General features: G+C 45.5%; 1 protein-coding gene across 1 annotated transcript in view; it reads left to right on the top strand.

Moving 5' to 3' along the window:
• Positions 1 to 15,282, top strand: part of LOC129833672 (probable G-protein coupled receptor 139) — a 38,725-nt gene extending 23,443 nt beyond the window's left edge. The window contains exon 2 of the mRNA XM_055898410.1: positions 8,144 to 15,282. Within this exon, the coding sequence (XP_055754385.1) occupies positions 8,144 to 9,123 (980 nt within the window). The 3' untranslated portion in view covers positions 9,124 to 15,282. The remainder of the gene's footprint in view (positions 1 to 8,143) is intronic.
• The last annotated feature ends 2,218 nt before the right edge of the window (positions 15,283 to 17,500 follow it).

The raw sequence follows: 17,500 nt of genomic DNA, 5'->3' as shown, positions 1-17,500 counted from the left end.
TGTTCTCAGTCAACTTACCTGGTAAAATAACGGTAAAATAAAAAAAATTAAGAAGGGGAGGGTCCGGGTGGGCCTTCCTACGGCGGCGGCTCGGGTGCGGGACGTGGCCCCCACTCCACCATAGTTAATACCCGCTTTGGTGGCTCTGGCAGATCCTGGCTGACTGGCGGCTCTGGCGGCTCTGGCAGATCCTGGCTGACTGGTGGCTCTGGCAGATCCTGGCTGATTGGCGGCTCTGGCAGATCCTGGCTGGCTGGCGGCTCTGGCAGATCCTGGCTGGCTGACGGCTCTGGCTGGTCATGTCTGGCGGACGGCTCTGGCTGGTCATGGCTGATGGACGACTCTGGCTGGTCATGGCTGGCGGACGGCTCTGGCTGATCCTGTCTGGCGGACGGCTCTGGCTGCTCCTATCTAGCGGACGGCTCTGGCTGCTCCTGTCTGGCGGACGGCTCTGGCTGCTCCTGTCTGGCAGACGGCTCTGGCTGCTCCTGTCTGGCGGACGGCTCTGGCTGCTCCTGACTGTCGGGCGGCTCTAGCGGCTCGGAACAGACGGGCAGCTCTGACGGCTCGGGACAAACGGGCAGCTCTGACGGCTCGGGACAGACGGGCAGCTCTGACGGCTCGGGACAGACGGGCAGCTCTGACGGCTCGGGGCAGACGGGCAGCTCTGACGGCTCTGGGCAGACGGACAGTGCAGGTGGCACTGGGCAGATGGCAGACTCTGGCCGGCTGAGGCGCACAGTAGGCCTGGTGCGTGGTACCGGAACTCGAGGTACCGGGCTAAGGACACGCACTTTAAGGCTAGTGCGGGGAGGAGGAACAGGACGCACAGGACTCTGGAGACGCACAGGAGGCTTGGTGCGTGGTACCGGAACTGGTGGTACCGGGCTGGAGACACGCACCAAAGGGCTAGTGCGTGGAGGGGGAACAGGGCTCTGGAGACGCACAGGAGGCTTGGTGCGTGGTGCCGGAACTGGTGGTACCGGGCTGGAGACACGCACCACAGGGCTAGTGCGTGGAGGAGGAACAGGGCTCTGGAGACGCACAGGAAGCCTGGTGCGTGGTGTAGGCACTGGTGGTACTGGGCTGGGGCGGGGAGGTGGTGCCGGATATACCGGACCGTGCAGGCGTACTGGCTCCCTTGAGCACTGAGCCTGCCTAACCTTACCTGGTTGAATGCTCCCCGTAGCCCGACCAGTGCGGGGAGGTGGAATAACCCGCACTGGGCTGTGTTGGCGAACCGGGGACACCATGCGTAAGGCTGGTGCCATGTATGCCGGCCCGAGGAGACGCACTGGAGACCAGACGCGTTGAGCCGGCTTCATGGCACCTGGCTCAATGCTCAATCTAGCCCGGCCGATACGTGGAGCTGGAATGTACCGAACCGGGCTATGCACACATACAGGAGACACCGTGCGCTCTACCGCATAACACAGTGCCTGCCCGTACTCTCGCTCTCCACGGTAAGATCAGGAAGTTGGCGCAGGTCTCCTACCTGACTTCGCCACACTACCCTTTAGCCCCCTCCCCCCCCAAGACATTTTGGGCTTGATTTACAGGCTTCTTACCGTTTCGTCGTGCTGCCTCCATTCGCCGGTATCCCTCCGCTCATTGCTCCATCGAATCCCAGGCGGGCTCCGGCACTCTCCTTGGATCGATCGCCCACCTGTCGATCTCCTCCCAGGTTGTATAGCCCAGATCCTTCTCCTGCTTCCGTGCTGCCTCCTCATACCGTCGTCTCTCTGCTTTCGCTGCCTCCAGCTCAGCTTTGGGGCGGCGATATTCTCCCGGTTGTGCCCAGGGTCCTCCGCTGTCCAGAATTTCCTCCCAATTCCTATAATCGTGCAGTCGCTGCTGCTGCCTTGATTTACGCTGCTTGGTCCTGGTATGGTGGGTAATTGTCTATGTCTAAACGTTAGTAGCTTGTGTGTGCACTTTCGGTTTGTAGCTTCACGGTCGTTTGTTGTTTTGTTTAGTTTGTAAGTATTTCGTTTCGTGTTCATCTTCCTCATTAATAAAGGTTAATGAGGATGTATTAATGAGGATGTATTTATATCACGCTGCGCCTTGGTCCACTCTTTCACCTCAAGCGGATCGTGACAGAATTACCCACCTAATACAATACAACCACCCCAGACGAGACAACTATACACAAAGGTCACACCCTGACCTAACCAAAATATTACAGAAAACAAAGATAACCAAGGCCAGGGCGTGACACCTACAGAACTGTGCGGTTCGTTTTGTATTTGTTGTTTTTTCGGTGCCATCAATAAAAGAAAGATGTACGCCTACGACGCTGCACCTTGGTCCGATCCTTTCATCGACGAGCGTAACAGGAAAATAAAAGAAAGAGTGAAGGTGTGAGGAGAGGAGGAAGAATCAAGAGGGGGAGGACAATACAGAGGGAGAGAGAGGGTGGTGTCCTTGGACTGTTTATCTGGGCCAGCGGGAGCCTCAACGACTCAGCAAGGCCGTGACGGTGCACTGTCATTGTTCCCTGGTTTTGTTGTGGCGCCGTATATTATTATTTAATCGGGCTAACTAACAGACCCGCAAGTGCCACCTTGCAACTCAGCAGGTGGAGGGTGGAGGAGGTGAAGGATATGGGGAGAAATGGATGGAGGGAGGGAGCGAAGGATGAGGTTGAAAGGGGGAAGGGAGGAGGGAGGGAGGGAGGGAGGGAGGGAAGGAAGGTTGAGAGGAGAGGAGAGGAGAGGAGAGGAGAGGAGAGGAGAGGAGAGGAGAGGAGAGGAGAGGGGAGGAGAGGAGAGGGGAGGAGAGGAGAGGAGAGGGAAAAATGGTCACAGGCAATATTTTACCACATATTGAGTGTCTTGGTCTTGTCTTGGTGCCGGATACATTTGTACTCATCATTTCTTCCAGAGACCAGCTGAGACCAGCGGAGTAAAAAACTCCTAATTATCAGCTTCCATTCAGTCAGTGCATAAAACCACTTCACCAGGCCAAATATATACACTCCTTCCTTGAAACATGAATATCTTTAACAGCCTTTATATCTATAATAGACATGTTTGCGTAGTGGTGAACCTATAGGCCTTCAGTGTGTGGCAGGTTTGTGATTCTGACAGGACAGCAACTGTAATACCAGAGCTCTCATGTAGGAGAGTGCACTTTTTGTAAAACACAAAGGGCCAGTGGTGTACTGGAGGGTAAATGCAGGTATAAGCATATACTCACTTCTTAATCCCTACTGATACAACGTATCAATTATGTAGTACAATAGAGAAATCCTGCACAAAGAAGCCTACACAATCACAAAGGACGTGAAATATATTCACAGGCGTGCTGCACACACAGCCTAGTTTATGTGGAATACAATTTGCAGGCAGCAAGAGCGTGCATCTCTCAACTGGTTTTGGCATGGAGCAGCTCACAGAAGAATGACATCGGTACCTGGTAGGGTAGGACAGACGTTTCAACAGATGATATCTACCAGTATATGCTAACTAAGGCAACAATGGGTATGCAAACCAGGTATTGAAAAATTGTTGGTTGGCAGGCTATTTGTGATGCACAATTTTCATCATGTGCTGTTTGCATCAGGGCATGGACCGGCCTGGGTGGACAGAGGCCCACCCGCTAGGGAGCCAGGCCCTGACAGGCTCACCCAATCAGATTGATGGAGTTTAAACATTGTTGTGTATTTAGACTATCACATTTTTTTCTTCATTTTTCTGTTAAAAAAAGTGTGATTTTGAGAGTGACAATTTGAAAAATCTTCAGGAAAACTCATTAAATGTAAATAAAATACTAAAACATAGGATTTTTCACACAGGGTGCCTTTCCTTCGCTGGAGGGCCGAACTTTTTGGCAAATTTAGAGTATACCCAGTTCTCCAAGCAACACTTCACCTCTGCATGGGGCTGATGGAAAGACAGCAGTCACACACAACATGATGTTAAATCACCACTACACCACTGCATGGGGCTGATGGAAAGACAGCAGTCACACACAGCATGATGTTAAATCACCACTACACCACTGCATGGGGCTGATGGAAAGACAGCAGTCACACACAGCATGATGTTAAATCACCACTACACCACTGCATGGGGCTGATGGAAAGACAGCAGTCACACACAACATGATGTTAAATCACCACTACACCACTGCATAGGGCTGATGGAAAGACAGCAGTCACAGACAGCGTGATGTTAAATCACCACTACACCACTGCATGGGGCTGATGGAAAGACAGCAGTCACACACAACATGATGTTAAATCACCACTACACCACTGTATAGGGCTGATGGAAAGACAGCAGTCACACACAACATGATGTTAAATCACCACTACACCACTGCATGGGGCTGATGGAAAGACAGCAGTCACAGACAGCGTGATGTTAAATCACCACTACACCACTGCATGGGGCTGATGGAAAGACAGCAGTCACACACAACATGATGTTAAATCACCACTACACCACTGCATAGGGCTGATGGAAAGACAGCAGTCACAGACAGCGTGATGTTAAATCACCACTACACCACTGCATGGGGCTGATGGAAAGACAGCAGTCACACACAACATGATGTTAAATCACCACTACACCACTGCATAGGGCCGATAGAAAGACAGCAGTCACACACAGCATGATGTTAAATCACCACTACACCACTGCATAGGGCTGATGGAAAGACAGCAGTCACACACAACATGATGTTAAATCACCACTACACCACTGCATGGGGCTGAAGGAAAGACAGCAGTCACACACAACATGATGTTAAATCACCACTACACCACTGCATAGGGCTGATGGAAAGACAGCAGTCACAGACAGCGTGATGTTAAATCACCACTACACCACTGCATGGGGCTGATGGAAAGACAGCAGTCACACACAACATGATGTTAAATCACCACTACACCACTGCATAGGGCTGATGGAAAGACAGCAGTCACAGACAGCGTGATGTTAAATCACCACTACACCACTGCATGGGGCTGATGGAAAGACAGCAGTCACACACAACATGATGTTAAATCACCACTACACCACTGCATAGGGCTGATGGAAAGACAGCAGTCACAGACAGCGTGATGTTAAATCACCACTACACCACTGCATAGGGCTGATGGAAAGACAGCAGTCACACACAACATGATGTTAAATCACCACTACACCACTGCATAGGGCTGATGGAAAGACAGCAGTCACAGACAGCGTGATGTTAAATCACCACTACACCACTGCATGGGGCTGATGGAAAGACAGCAGTCACACACAACATGATGTTAAATCACCACTACACCACTGCATAGGGCTGATGGAAAGACAGCAGTCACACACAACATGATGTTAAATCACCACTACACCTCTGCATGGGGCTGATGGAAAGACAGCAGTCACACACAACATGATGTTAAATCACCACTACACCACTGTATAGGGCTGATGGAAAGACAGCAGTCACACACAACATGATGTTAAATCACCACTACACCTCTGCATGGGGCTGATGGAAAGACAGCAGTCACACACAACATGATGTTAAAGGATAAGCAGTCCATAAACTAGGACATAATAAGCCAGTAGGTCCCAATCATAACAATGCAAAAACTCAACCATTAAACATTTCCCAATCGACATGTACAACTATTACTTCCCATTCAAAAAACACTTCACGTTTAGCACACAAAGTAACCAGTGACCTAAAGTTTAACGTGGCACTGACAGCGTTTTAACTACTCTGCAGATATGAAACAAACAGACAATCAGAATATCAGTCAAAAATATACAATTCCTGGTTTATGCTGTAAAACCAACTTTAGAAGACATTTTAAAAATAGGTTCGATTTGACTCAACGTTCCATGACGTACAGTAAGGCATTGTTGGCAGAACAGATAGATGCAGTTCAATACATGAATAATATAATTCACTAATACATTTCTTGGTAGTCCAACAAACCCTGCTATCAGGTTGTAAATCACAGCTGTCCTGGTACAGTGTTTGCTCCATTCAAGATGCACTGTTTCAGTTTCAATGACTCAATATTCTGGACAAAAACAGACGAATGTAACCAAGGCTGGGAATGTCAATACAATCAACCTAGCAAGGGCAATGATCCCAATTCAGTCATAACGTGGCTAATGGGCTAGCTTATATATTTATGTAGCAAGCTAAAAACACAGAGCCTAATGTTAGCTAGATAACTAGCTAGCTAGCTAGCTGCTAGGAGAATGTCATGCCATTGGAAGAGTGGGTGTGACTGACTTTTTCCCCTCATATATTTTTTTGGGGTGGCTATACACAGCTAGAGATGCAGGTTTCATTTGGTTATCTAGCAAGAACTTGAACGACTGTTATACAGTTAGCATATCTTTTGTGTCGCAAATTCACACTACCTATATTCTCCGATTTCAGAGCACTCAGGTCCGAGTGCAAAACAACTAATGAATTTGAAAAATCCGAAACACCTGCTGAATATGACCAGCGTCAGTAAATATAGGGGGGGAAGTCATAGATATTCAATAACTAGACTACATAACACTCTAGATAACATGTAAACAGCCTAACCAGCTCTGCTACAGCGAGAAAAATGGTCAGAGTGAGGTGTTCTCTCATTTGTGTCTGGAAGGAGCTAGCTCGCAAGCTAGCCAATTTTAGCCAGTTAGCTTGAGTGCTTGGTTGGGACAAGCATGCATTGGCAGGCAATCTGCAAAAGGACTAGGAGGGTACAACTCCCCATTGTTTATCAGTGCAATTTTGACGGCCAACTAGCTGAAAAAGTTTGAAAGGGTTTATCTAATGTTCCTTTGTTATAATACTAATTTTGAACTCTTATTATGGTGATGATTTGTCAAAATTACAACATAGTCTTGAATTGGACATTTTTCTGGTCTCGGTCTTGACTCGTCGCGGAACCCTTGTCCCCCTCCAGATCTCAGTCTTGACTCGTCGCGGAACCCTTGTCCCCCTCCAGATCTCAGTCTTGACTCGTCGCGGAACCCTTGTCCCCCTCCAGATCTCAGTCTTGACTCGTTGCGGAACCCTTGTCCCCCTCCAGATCTCAGTCTTGACTCGTCGCGGAACCCTTGTCCCCCTCCAGATCTCAGTCTTGACTCGTCGCGGAACCCTTGTCCCCCTCCAGATCTCAGTCTTGACTCGTTGCGGAACCCTTGTGCCCCTCCAGATCTCAGTCTTGACTCGTCGCGGAACTCTTGTCCCCCTCCAGATCTCAGTCTTGACTCGTCGCGGAACCCTTGTCCCCCTCCAGATCTCAGTCTTGACTCGGCGCGGAACCCTTGTCCCCCTCCAGATCTCAGTCTTGACTCGGTCTCGCCCTCCTCCGTTCTTTGGTCTTGACTCAGATTCAATTTGCTCCGATCTTGGTCTTGAATCAGTCTTGCTTTAAGTGGTCTCGAACACAACACTTGTTAGGGTTATGTAAAGGGTTGTTATTTGGTCCTCTTATGCCAATAAATGGAAGACAAATTAAACTGTGTGTAGACGTGTGTGTGTGTGTGTGTGTGTGTGTGTGTGTGTGTGTGTGTGTGTGTGTGTGTGTGTGTGTGTGTGTGTGTGTGTGTGTGTGTGTGTGTGTGTGTGTGTGTGTGTGTGTGTGTGTGTGTGTGTGTGTGGGTGTGCTCTATATAGGTAGAGTGTGTGCTGTTTCTGATTGGCTGAATGAGTGTTGTTCCTTTGTCAATGACCTCCCCAGTAAAACTAACTCTCTTCCTCTCTCTTTCATTTTCCTTTGGCATAACCCCTTTTCATTCCACTTTCAATTTCAACCTCTCATCATAATTTTTTCTTCACTTCCATGCTTTTACTCTCATGTAATTTCCCCATCACTTTCCTCTCCTTTCTATCTCTGTCTCCATTCATCTCCCCATATATCTGACCCTTGGCTCATACTCTCCCCCCTCACATCCGTTCCTTTCTTTCGTTGCAACAACTTGTTTCCACTCTCCTTTCTATCTCTCCCTCTCGTCTTCCTTTCTCAACTCTCACCTATTCAATTTCTCGGCCACTCTCCTCCTCTTCTCTCCTTTCATTCCCTCCATAAACCACCCATCGGTGCCTCCCCATCCTATCCCTTCCCCCCCTTCATCTCCCAAACCTATTCCCTTGTGTCACCCTCATAACCTTCCCCCTCCCCCTCATCCAGCCAACATACTCACTGTCATCATCCTCTCCCAGCTGGTGTTACGGCGTCAGAAGTCCTCCTATAACTACCTTCTGGCGCTTGCCGCCGCTGACATCCTGGTCCTCCTGCTCATCGTCTTCGTCGACTTCATATTGGAAGACTTCATTTTGGGCGCGCCCCTTCCCCCCTCCCTCAACAAGGCAGTCCAGGTCCTGGAGTTCTCCTCCATCCACACCTCCATCTGGATCACGGTCCCCTTGACCGTTGACCGTTATATTGCAGTCTGTCACCCGTTGAAGTATCATAGCGTTTCCTACCCGGCCCGCACACGGCGGGTCATCATGGGCGTCTATATGGGGTGTTTGGTGTCTGCAGCGCCTTACTACTGGTGGCCTGAGCTGTGGCATGGTTTACCTGGAGGTGGTACAGGAAGTGGAGGAAGGGGGAGTAGTAGTAGTGCTGCGCAGCATGTGCTAGTCTGGGTGCACTGCGCGACTGTCTATCTCCTCCCCTGCTCCGTCTTCTTCTCGCTCAATGCAATGATCGTCAGGAAGCTCCAGCGCCGTCGCAGCTGCTTCCGCCTGCGCGGCTACTCCACGGGCAAGACCACCGCCATCCTGCTCGCCATCACTTCCGTGTTTGCCGTCCTCTGGGCACCACGCACCGTCGTGATCCTTTACCACCTGTACACGGCGCCGCCGGCTTCCCCGGGTCCCGCCCGCCTTCTGCACCTCCTAACCGATGTGGCGAACATGCTGGCTCTCCTCAACACCGGGGTCAACTTCTTTCTCTACTGTTTCATCAGCAAGCGTTTCCGGACCATGGCGGCCACGGTTCTCCGGACGTTGTTCCGATGCCGTAAGCAGCCGCCGCCGTTCTACGCTGGACACAACTTCTCTATCACCAGTAGCCCCTGGATCTCCCCTGCCAACTCCCACTGCATCAAGATGCTGGTATACCAGTACGATAAGAATGGCAAGCCCATCTGCATCTCCTCGTGAGGGGGGAAGTGTGGAGGGTTTCCCTGACGACCGACCTTGATGATGACCCGATTCTGGGACTCTTTGAGCTTTTCATGTCAACAGACATCTAGAGTGGAGGGCTGGAAAGGTGGAGGAGAGGAGAGTTAGAGGAGAGGTGATGAGAGGTGGAGGAGAGGTGGTGGAGAGGAGAGGTGGAGGAGAGAAGAGTTAGAAGAGCCTCTGAGAAGAGGAGACAGAAAGGTATGTGGTTGGTGTATGCATACGCAACAATCTATCTATCTGAAGTGAGAGAAAGAATGTTTGAGAACAAGAAGAAGAAAAGTTGAGAAATCAAGTAGGAATGTTGCTGAGCACAAACAGCAGAACAGAACTCACAACCCAGCAACAGAGTGTTGAGAACCATCTCTCCACTCGTTCATGCGGAAAAGCAATCTAACAGACTGATCATTCAGCCTGGATAACTGCCTGTCTTTTTGGCTGTATTACTGCTCCGGCAGTGTCTGACGATGAGCTTTGACTGTGATCAGGGACTGATAAACGAGCATCATGGCGGCTGCTTATTACTGGGTTTAATAGCCAGCCATTTGTAAATTGGAATGGAGAGTGACAACTGAGGAATTCCTCTGTGACATATCAACCTCGCTTTGACATTGGGACGTTTTTGGTACTGTCTCTGTTATACTGCTGTCGAAGGATTGGGGAGGAGGTGGCGATGGGGGAGGGACGGTGGGAGGATGAGGGGATGAGGGAGGCTCTGAATCTGAACAGATGGCCATCATCCAAGGGGAGCCCTCTCTAGTCAGCGAGAGAAACCACTCACCTTTGAAGAGGTATCCGTGGCATTGATGCTCAAGTCTTAGACGTCCTTGTCCTTAGTGGTGGCCTTAGATGATGTGATTCTCAGTCACTACCATGTCCCCTGACGTGTTTTGAAACCCTGCTGACATGTCCTGTTAATATATAGTGGGTCTCAGAGGTGCATTAGACAGTACAAGAGACTTTTTATTCAAAAACGGATCTGTGGATGTTAAGATGTTCTCAGTGAGTGAATTCATCAAAGATGGAAGGGATCGGGAAAGATAACCATCCAATCAGGAGCAGTCTCACAGGTGTTAAGGATAAGTAGGAGCTGCCTGTTGTTGTCACGGTGAAGGATTATGGTAGACTTGACTGTTAGATCAGTGTTCTTTAATACCGATCTTGAAGACACACATGTGCAGGTTTTTGTTCTAGCCCAGTACTAACACACTTGATTCAGCGAATCAACTGATCATCAAGCAATTTGAGAGGTTGAACCAAGATGTGCTAGGTGCGTTAATGCTGGGTTAACACAAAAAACCTGCACACTTTGTGTGTCTTCAGGACTAGGATTGAAAGAGATTGTTGTAGATGCACAAAAATAAAGCAAAAAAATGACAATACTTTGTTGTAGAGGTTCCATAGGATCAGTAATCTTGTCACCATGGATTCCACCATTTTAAAAGGAGGACATTTCTACCATTTAAAGAGTCTTCAAATAAGTATTGGTTGTTTTTGATGATTGTCTTAGTCACATTAGAATGAATGTATTTGTGCAGCTCCTCAGACCCTTAACTTTATATCACTGACTAGATGGTGTGTGTGTGTGTGTGTGTGTGTGTATGTGTGTGTGTGTGTGTGTGTGTGTGTGTGTGTGTGTGTGTGTGTGTGTGTGTGTGTGTGTGTGTGTGTGTGTGTGTCTGTCTGTCTGTGTGTATGTGAGAGAGCAAGAGAGGGAGAGAGAGACAGGCAGAGAGAAAGAGAGAGATAGAGAGAGTAAACAAGAGTTAATTAATCAATTACGCCAGAGGAGGGTTATTCTTATGCACGACGCAGAACGGAGTGCCTGGACACAGCCCGTAGCCCCTTAGCCATGGTATATTGGCCATATACCACATACCCCTGGGGTGCCTTATTGGTATTATAACCAGGTTAACAATGTAATTAGAACAGTAAAAAAACAGTTTATTCTCACTCTCACCCTCAAAGTATTTTCCTATTCTCTCTTCAACTCTCCTCTGTCTGCCTGTCACGAGGGTGAGAAACCAGATGACTGAGAAACAATTAATCTATGAAGCCACGACAACTCATACATCAACTGTGTTCTGTCCTGCCCAGAAACAACAACCTATAAAACCAGCCAGGTTGCTCACGATTGACTGCGAAATTCGAAGTCCGTCCAGGTAAGCAGGACGTCGGTAGAAGACTTCAAAACCGTCCACTAGGGGAAATGGTGAGCGCTATTACCATCATGTAGGCTTGGGTTTTGCTAGGGCAATATGGATGGGGATGGGGAATGGCCGTGTTCGATCCAACTGCTAGGTTTTAAGCCTATCCCAAACCTTAACCCTTACCTTAACCATTTGGAATTAATGCCTGAACTTAAAAAACTTCTTAGGGCTAGGCGTACCGTCAGCGGGACACCTGTCGACAATTTCCGGTGAAATTGGAGGGTGCGCAATTCAAATAAATAATCGTAAAAATTATGGATATTAAACATCTAGGTACATACAAGTGTCTTTTATCAGTTAAAAGCTTAAATTATTGTTAATCAAACTGCATTATCCGATTTACAATAGGCCTTACAGCGAAAGCATGCCATGCGATTGTTTGAGGATGGCGCCCCACATTAACATATTTTTCAAACAGCACAGGCTTCATAAAATCACAAATAGCGATTAAATAACCACTTACTTTTGAATATCTTCCTCTGATTTGCAATCCAAAGGGTCCCAGCTATAATGCGCATGGTCGTTTTGTTAGATAAAATGCTTCTTTATATCCCAAAAAGTCAGTTTAGTTGGCGCCATCGATTTTAGTAATCCACTCGTTCAACATGCAGACAAAGGAATCCAAAAACCTACCAATAAACTTTGTTAAAACAAGTCAAACTACGTTTCTGTTTAATCCTCAGCTACCCTAAAATGTAATTACACTATAACATTTCATACGGAAAGAAGTATGTTCAATAGAAAAGTAAAATTAGCAACTGATCCTCTTCGTATCGCGCCCACAGACTGATTTCCAACTGTGACTCCCAGTACCAAAACTCAAAATTCTTCCTCGTTTGGGAAGTAACAAGCCTGAAACCTTGAACAAAGACTGTTGACATCTAATGGAAGCCATAGGAATTGCAATCTGGGAGCTGGAATTGCATAGGACCCATAGACAGTTTACTTTGGGCATGTCAGTCAGGCTGAGGAGTTCCTTTTGTTTTAACCCTATCCCAACCTTAACCCTAAACTTAACCATTCGGAATTAATGCATAAACTTAACCTTAAAAATCGGACGTTTATAGACAAACGTTGGATTCTGCAGTAAGACTGTGAGAGGTTGTTGTATAAAACACATCTCTGTTATTTTCTGTCCACTGAACATCCACACACACACTTTGTGGCCCTTAGTCCTCAGGCAAAACACGTATTCATCTATCCACTTTGGGTGAAACTAAGCCAGAGGGCAAAATACACAAAACATTTATTTTGAGGGATTCAGCATGACATGACTTCATAAATCGTGTATTAAATGCATTTTATATCTGATGAATGGTAGAAATATAGCTCCACCTCTCATATTTGATATCTCATTGTATGCTATTACACTCTCAAATTGTCCACTGGCCTCTGGAGGGCAGCACACTCAGGCCGGTCACCCGTGATACAAGTCAGTACTCAACGTTCCTCCATCTCTGAGGATGTTGGGAGATGATGTGGAAACCAGCCACTAGAGGCACCAGTGAGCTCTGTTACCTTCAAGCATCTGCCTCCGGTTCCAAATGTTGCATGTTCGAATCCAGGGATAGAACGTTGTTTTAGATTTTTTTTTAAAGAAGCCTATCCCAAACCTTAAACCTTACCTTAACCATTCGGAGTTAACACCTAACCTTACGACTACGGAGTTAATGCATAGACTTAACGTTGGAACAATAAAGAGAAATAACCAAACACTTCAAAATTTGACGTTTGAGAAACATGGATGAACGTCTAATTCTGACGTGAGACTTTGAGAGCTTTCTGGGTACACTAACCCCCATAGAGGGCGTCCACTGCCAGAGCTTCACACCCCCATCTGAACAACCATCAAAAACAGGTTGTTTACTAACCTGTTAACCTGTCAACATCACTCTTATCACAGGCTTTAGCAATTATCTTTCCAATTACACACACACACACACACTCATTCGTTAAAAATAACTACTTCCCAGTAAGGAACCTTCAGAGCATGGAAGGGAGGTATGTTAGAGCTATATAATGAAGATAGTAAACCTCAGCTGAGACACTGTCAACAGTCAATAATGACCCAGCATGTTCTCTGCCTTGACTTGAACCCTGTCCAATCAATGTTTATTGGTCAGATGAATGTTGTTTTTTGGTGGTTTCCATTGGTCATGTTAATGCAATTTTTGTTGTTGTCCATTGGTCATGATTAGCAATATGCATCAATACCACAACAGACACTTCAGTACCACTTTATTGACCAGTTACAGTGTCATAACATTGTCATATTGTCATAAACATGACATAACAAATTATACAAGATATCCTGACAGTTTATGTCACTGAATGTCGAGTGACAATCAGTAATAAAATGTCAAACAGGACTTCATAACTATCCCAGAAAATGCAATGGGATTGTATCTAAGCAATTATGGATTTTCTTTATTGAAAGCATCCCAACATTGCTAGTGTGACATTAATTTATAACCCCCATCAAAGGTTCCCACCAACATTAATTAGACTGATTACAGTCATTTCATTTGTGAAATAGTAAACTACTACTGAAAACCCCAGGGGGGTGCAGTCCTTGCCTGAGCTGTGGTTGGAACACAGATTCAATGAATACGACCCAGGTGTCCTCTCCATTTACCACGTGGGGGACTCTGAAGCAGGTGGGAGGGAGTGGTAGTTGCTATGGTGATGACTAGGGAACACCCACTGTTGGTGACATCAATAACTCATAACCGGATAATCATAACAGGAAACTCTTATCTCTGGAGGCTTCAAGCTTTTCTCAAACAGATACTGTAAACCTGTATATAAAAAAGGGCAAGAACAAATAGATCATATAAGAATATAATATTTTATTTTCCTCCACTCTTTCATTTTCTCTCTCAGAGTATGTCGGTATGTTTGTGTGTGTGTGTGTGTGTGTGTGTGTGTGTGTGTGTGTGTGTGTGTGTGTGTGTGTGTGTGTGTGTGTGTGTGTGTGTGTGTGTGTGTGTGTGCGTGTGCGTGTGTGCGTGTGTGTGTGTGTGTGTGTGTGTGTGCGTTTGTGTATGTGTGCATGCGTGCATAAGTCTTTGTGTGCTTCCACGTGAGCGCGCATCTGCCTGAGTGCAAGAGCTTTCAAAAGTGCGTAAAATATCAAGTCAGTTAAGAGAAAAAATGTGTACAGTAAATGAAGCAAAATATCTCTGTACTCTAAATTATTAAACAGCTTATTTATGCTCCTTGGTGTAGATGACCAGTCAATACACAGAACATTATTATTAATAATTTAGCATATCTGAGATTGTATTTCCCTCTGCTTACAGTATGGCAGTCTACTGATAGCTTTTCCATTGTGTGTTTTCTACATGTCAGGCTCTTTTTAAATCATAAAACGACGTGAATTGATTGAATGTAATGCATTGATTGTTTTGGCTTGCATAATTAAGGTGCAATATGCGGAAATCGCTCTGCCATTTCCTGGTTGCAAAAATTCTAATAGTTTGCCTAATGTCAGTTTATGTGACAAAACAAGCAGTCATTGTGTAGAGAATCATTGTACCATCTAAACTGCTGTGAAATATATATTCCATAACCAAAAAAATATTGTATTTTTAGCTGTTTGAAGCTGGTGTCCAAAACCGAAAGTAAAACAAGCAAAAACGAAACATAAGAATGGGAAGCATAGAAATAGTGCATATAAAGCAGATCTACAGCTTCTCAGACTCGCTTTCAATGAGAATGACAGATCTATAACTCAGATTTCTATGTAAATTTGGTCAGGTCACCCAAAAAGTTACATATTGCAGCTTTATCTAATGAATTTAAATGAATATAATGTATGTACAGTATGTATTTGGTTATTTCCTGTGAGAAGGCATGTTGAGAAGGATTATTCCCCTCTGATATTTTATAACTGAGAATAAGATAAAGATACCCTCTAATAATCAAAGATGTCTGCCTGGTCTTGTTTGTCTCTGTCAATTGTTTTTAACACATTCACACATGAAATAACATAACACAGTTGAAGTTGTATTAATTTTCCTAATATTTTGTGACACACATGGCATGATTTGACGTGTAAACTAAAATCCTGATCCTTATTTTTTATTTTATAATGTTCCTAATGATGAATAGAATACGTGTACCAAGTTTCATGGTTGTATCAGAAAGTGCACAAATTCAGTATTTTCTTGGCACTTATCTGCGTATTGTGCAAATCAAAAGGTTTTCAAAGTGTTGTAACACCTAATGAATATCATAATATCACAAAGTAAATACCAAAATCCTCAAAGAGTTGTCATATCCTAAATTAATCTGACTGTTCATGGTTCGACCATCACGTGATACTTCAAACAACGAGGTCAAAGACACTCACTGAATGTGTCCCAAATGACACCCTACTATCAATACAGTGCACTACTTTTGACCAGGGCCCATAAGGTTCTTGTGAAACGTAGTGCACTATGTAGGGAATTGGGTGCCACTCACCCACTGTCACAACTCACCATGAGAGTTGTGCAAATGTTTTTCCATTGTTACAAAACCATTGCATCATAATGAATTGTAATGCTTTGTACAACCTGTGAGTTGGTGTTCACGTCATAAACAAGTACAACGTTCATCGTGGGGGAGAACAACTGCCTTTCACCATCTGCGCCCATTCAATATTGCCTAGATTTGCATAGCTATAAGAAAATACAAATTTTGGGGTTCTCATAAGCTTACAATGTTGTTTTGATTATTGTTTGAACAGTCGCTAAGATTATAAGTGACCCATTTCAAGAAACTAGGTGTATGTCGCGGGTCACTATTTCACAGAGAGACATTTGAACATACTTTAAAAAAAATCAAAATGTGTTTTTTGGCAGAAATGCCTTCTCGAACATGTGAACTTTCATGTGCCTTAATAATGCACTTGTATGCCATATGTAAATATGAATAACACTTTTCAATTACAAGCCTAGTTGGTTTAGCCAAAGAAAAAGTCAGCAACCTTCCCTCTAGCCATTATTGGCTGAGATAATGAGGGGGCTAGACATGCCGAGAGATGAGTTTCGATTGGTCTGCCATATATCACGCGTCTGTTTATTTGAGTTGGTCAGTATGTCTAGGTAATCCTGTCTAAAGCAGCTTTGTAAAAAATGGATTGTGTATTAAAACTGCAAGTGTTGCTTTCCACTTTCTGGAGGACTGAGTTTTGAAATCAGTGGAATTCAAATTTGATTGCTAAGGAGATGGAGAAAACACCTGTTTCCAGATTACATCTTCAAACTAAGGGCAACCATGGCATCCGACAAGAGACGTGTCCAACCATGAATGATGTATACGGGTAACATAGTCTAGCTAGCAGCATTTTCAGATATTACACGTTTCTAATTTTGACAAAAAAAGCTATTTGCTTGCTTAGCTATAGCCTAATTTTAGCTAGCTAACATTGAACCTGGTTGGTTAGCTACCTGCAGATTCATGTAGGGTAGTAACGTCATGAGTTGGGATTATGCTTCATTGTTTACCTAGATAGTTGGCTAACGTTAGCTGTCTGGCTCGCTAGCTAACGTTACACGTATGACCTTATTATTTGTATCTTAGAGCCATTTGCTTGGCTAGCTATAGCCTAATGTTAGCTAGCTAACATTGAACCTGGTTGGTTAGTTACCTGCAGATTAATGCACAGTAGTAAAGTCATGAGTTGGGATTATGCTTCATTGTTTACCTAGCTAGCTAGCTACACGTCTAAACAAAATACTCCACTATGCAAGCAACCATTTCAGGTGCTTTCCTAATTAAATTGTTGCCTGCAGCACAGTTACAGTCACCAACTCTCTGGATAACATGAAAACAGCCTAACCAACTCTGCTAGGGCGAGTAAAATGGTCAGAGTGGGGTGTTCTGATCTCGAAGTAGCTAGCAAGCTAGCCAATGTTAGCCAGTTAGCTTGGGTGCCTGACTGCCGTTGTGAGGTCAGAACGTTTGGATCAATCCTACTCATTGGCCAGAGCGTCCAGCGCACGCTTTGAACGCGAAACACTCTGAATTTACGAATGGACAATCTGACAGCACAGTTGCAGTCACCAATGCTCCGGATAACATAACAGCCTAACAAGCTCTGCTAGGGCGAGAAATGTTCATTGAGCTGTTCTCTCTCACTTAGATGTCTGGAAGTAGCT

The sequence above is a fragment of the Salvelinus fontinalis genome, chromosome 34, assembly GCF_029448725.1.
Source record: "Salvelinus fontinalis isolate EN_2023a chromosome 34, ASM2944872v1, whole genome shotgun sequence".
NCBI lineage: Eukaryota > Metazoa > Chordata > Actinopteri > Salmoniformes > Salmonidae > Salvelinus > Salvelinus fontinalis.
The sequence above is the reverse complement of the archived record's forward strand: the minus strand, read 5'-3'. Positions and strand labels throughout refer to the sequence as shown.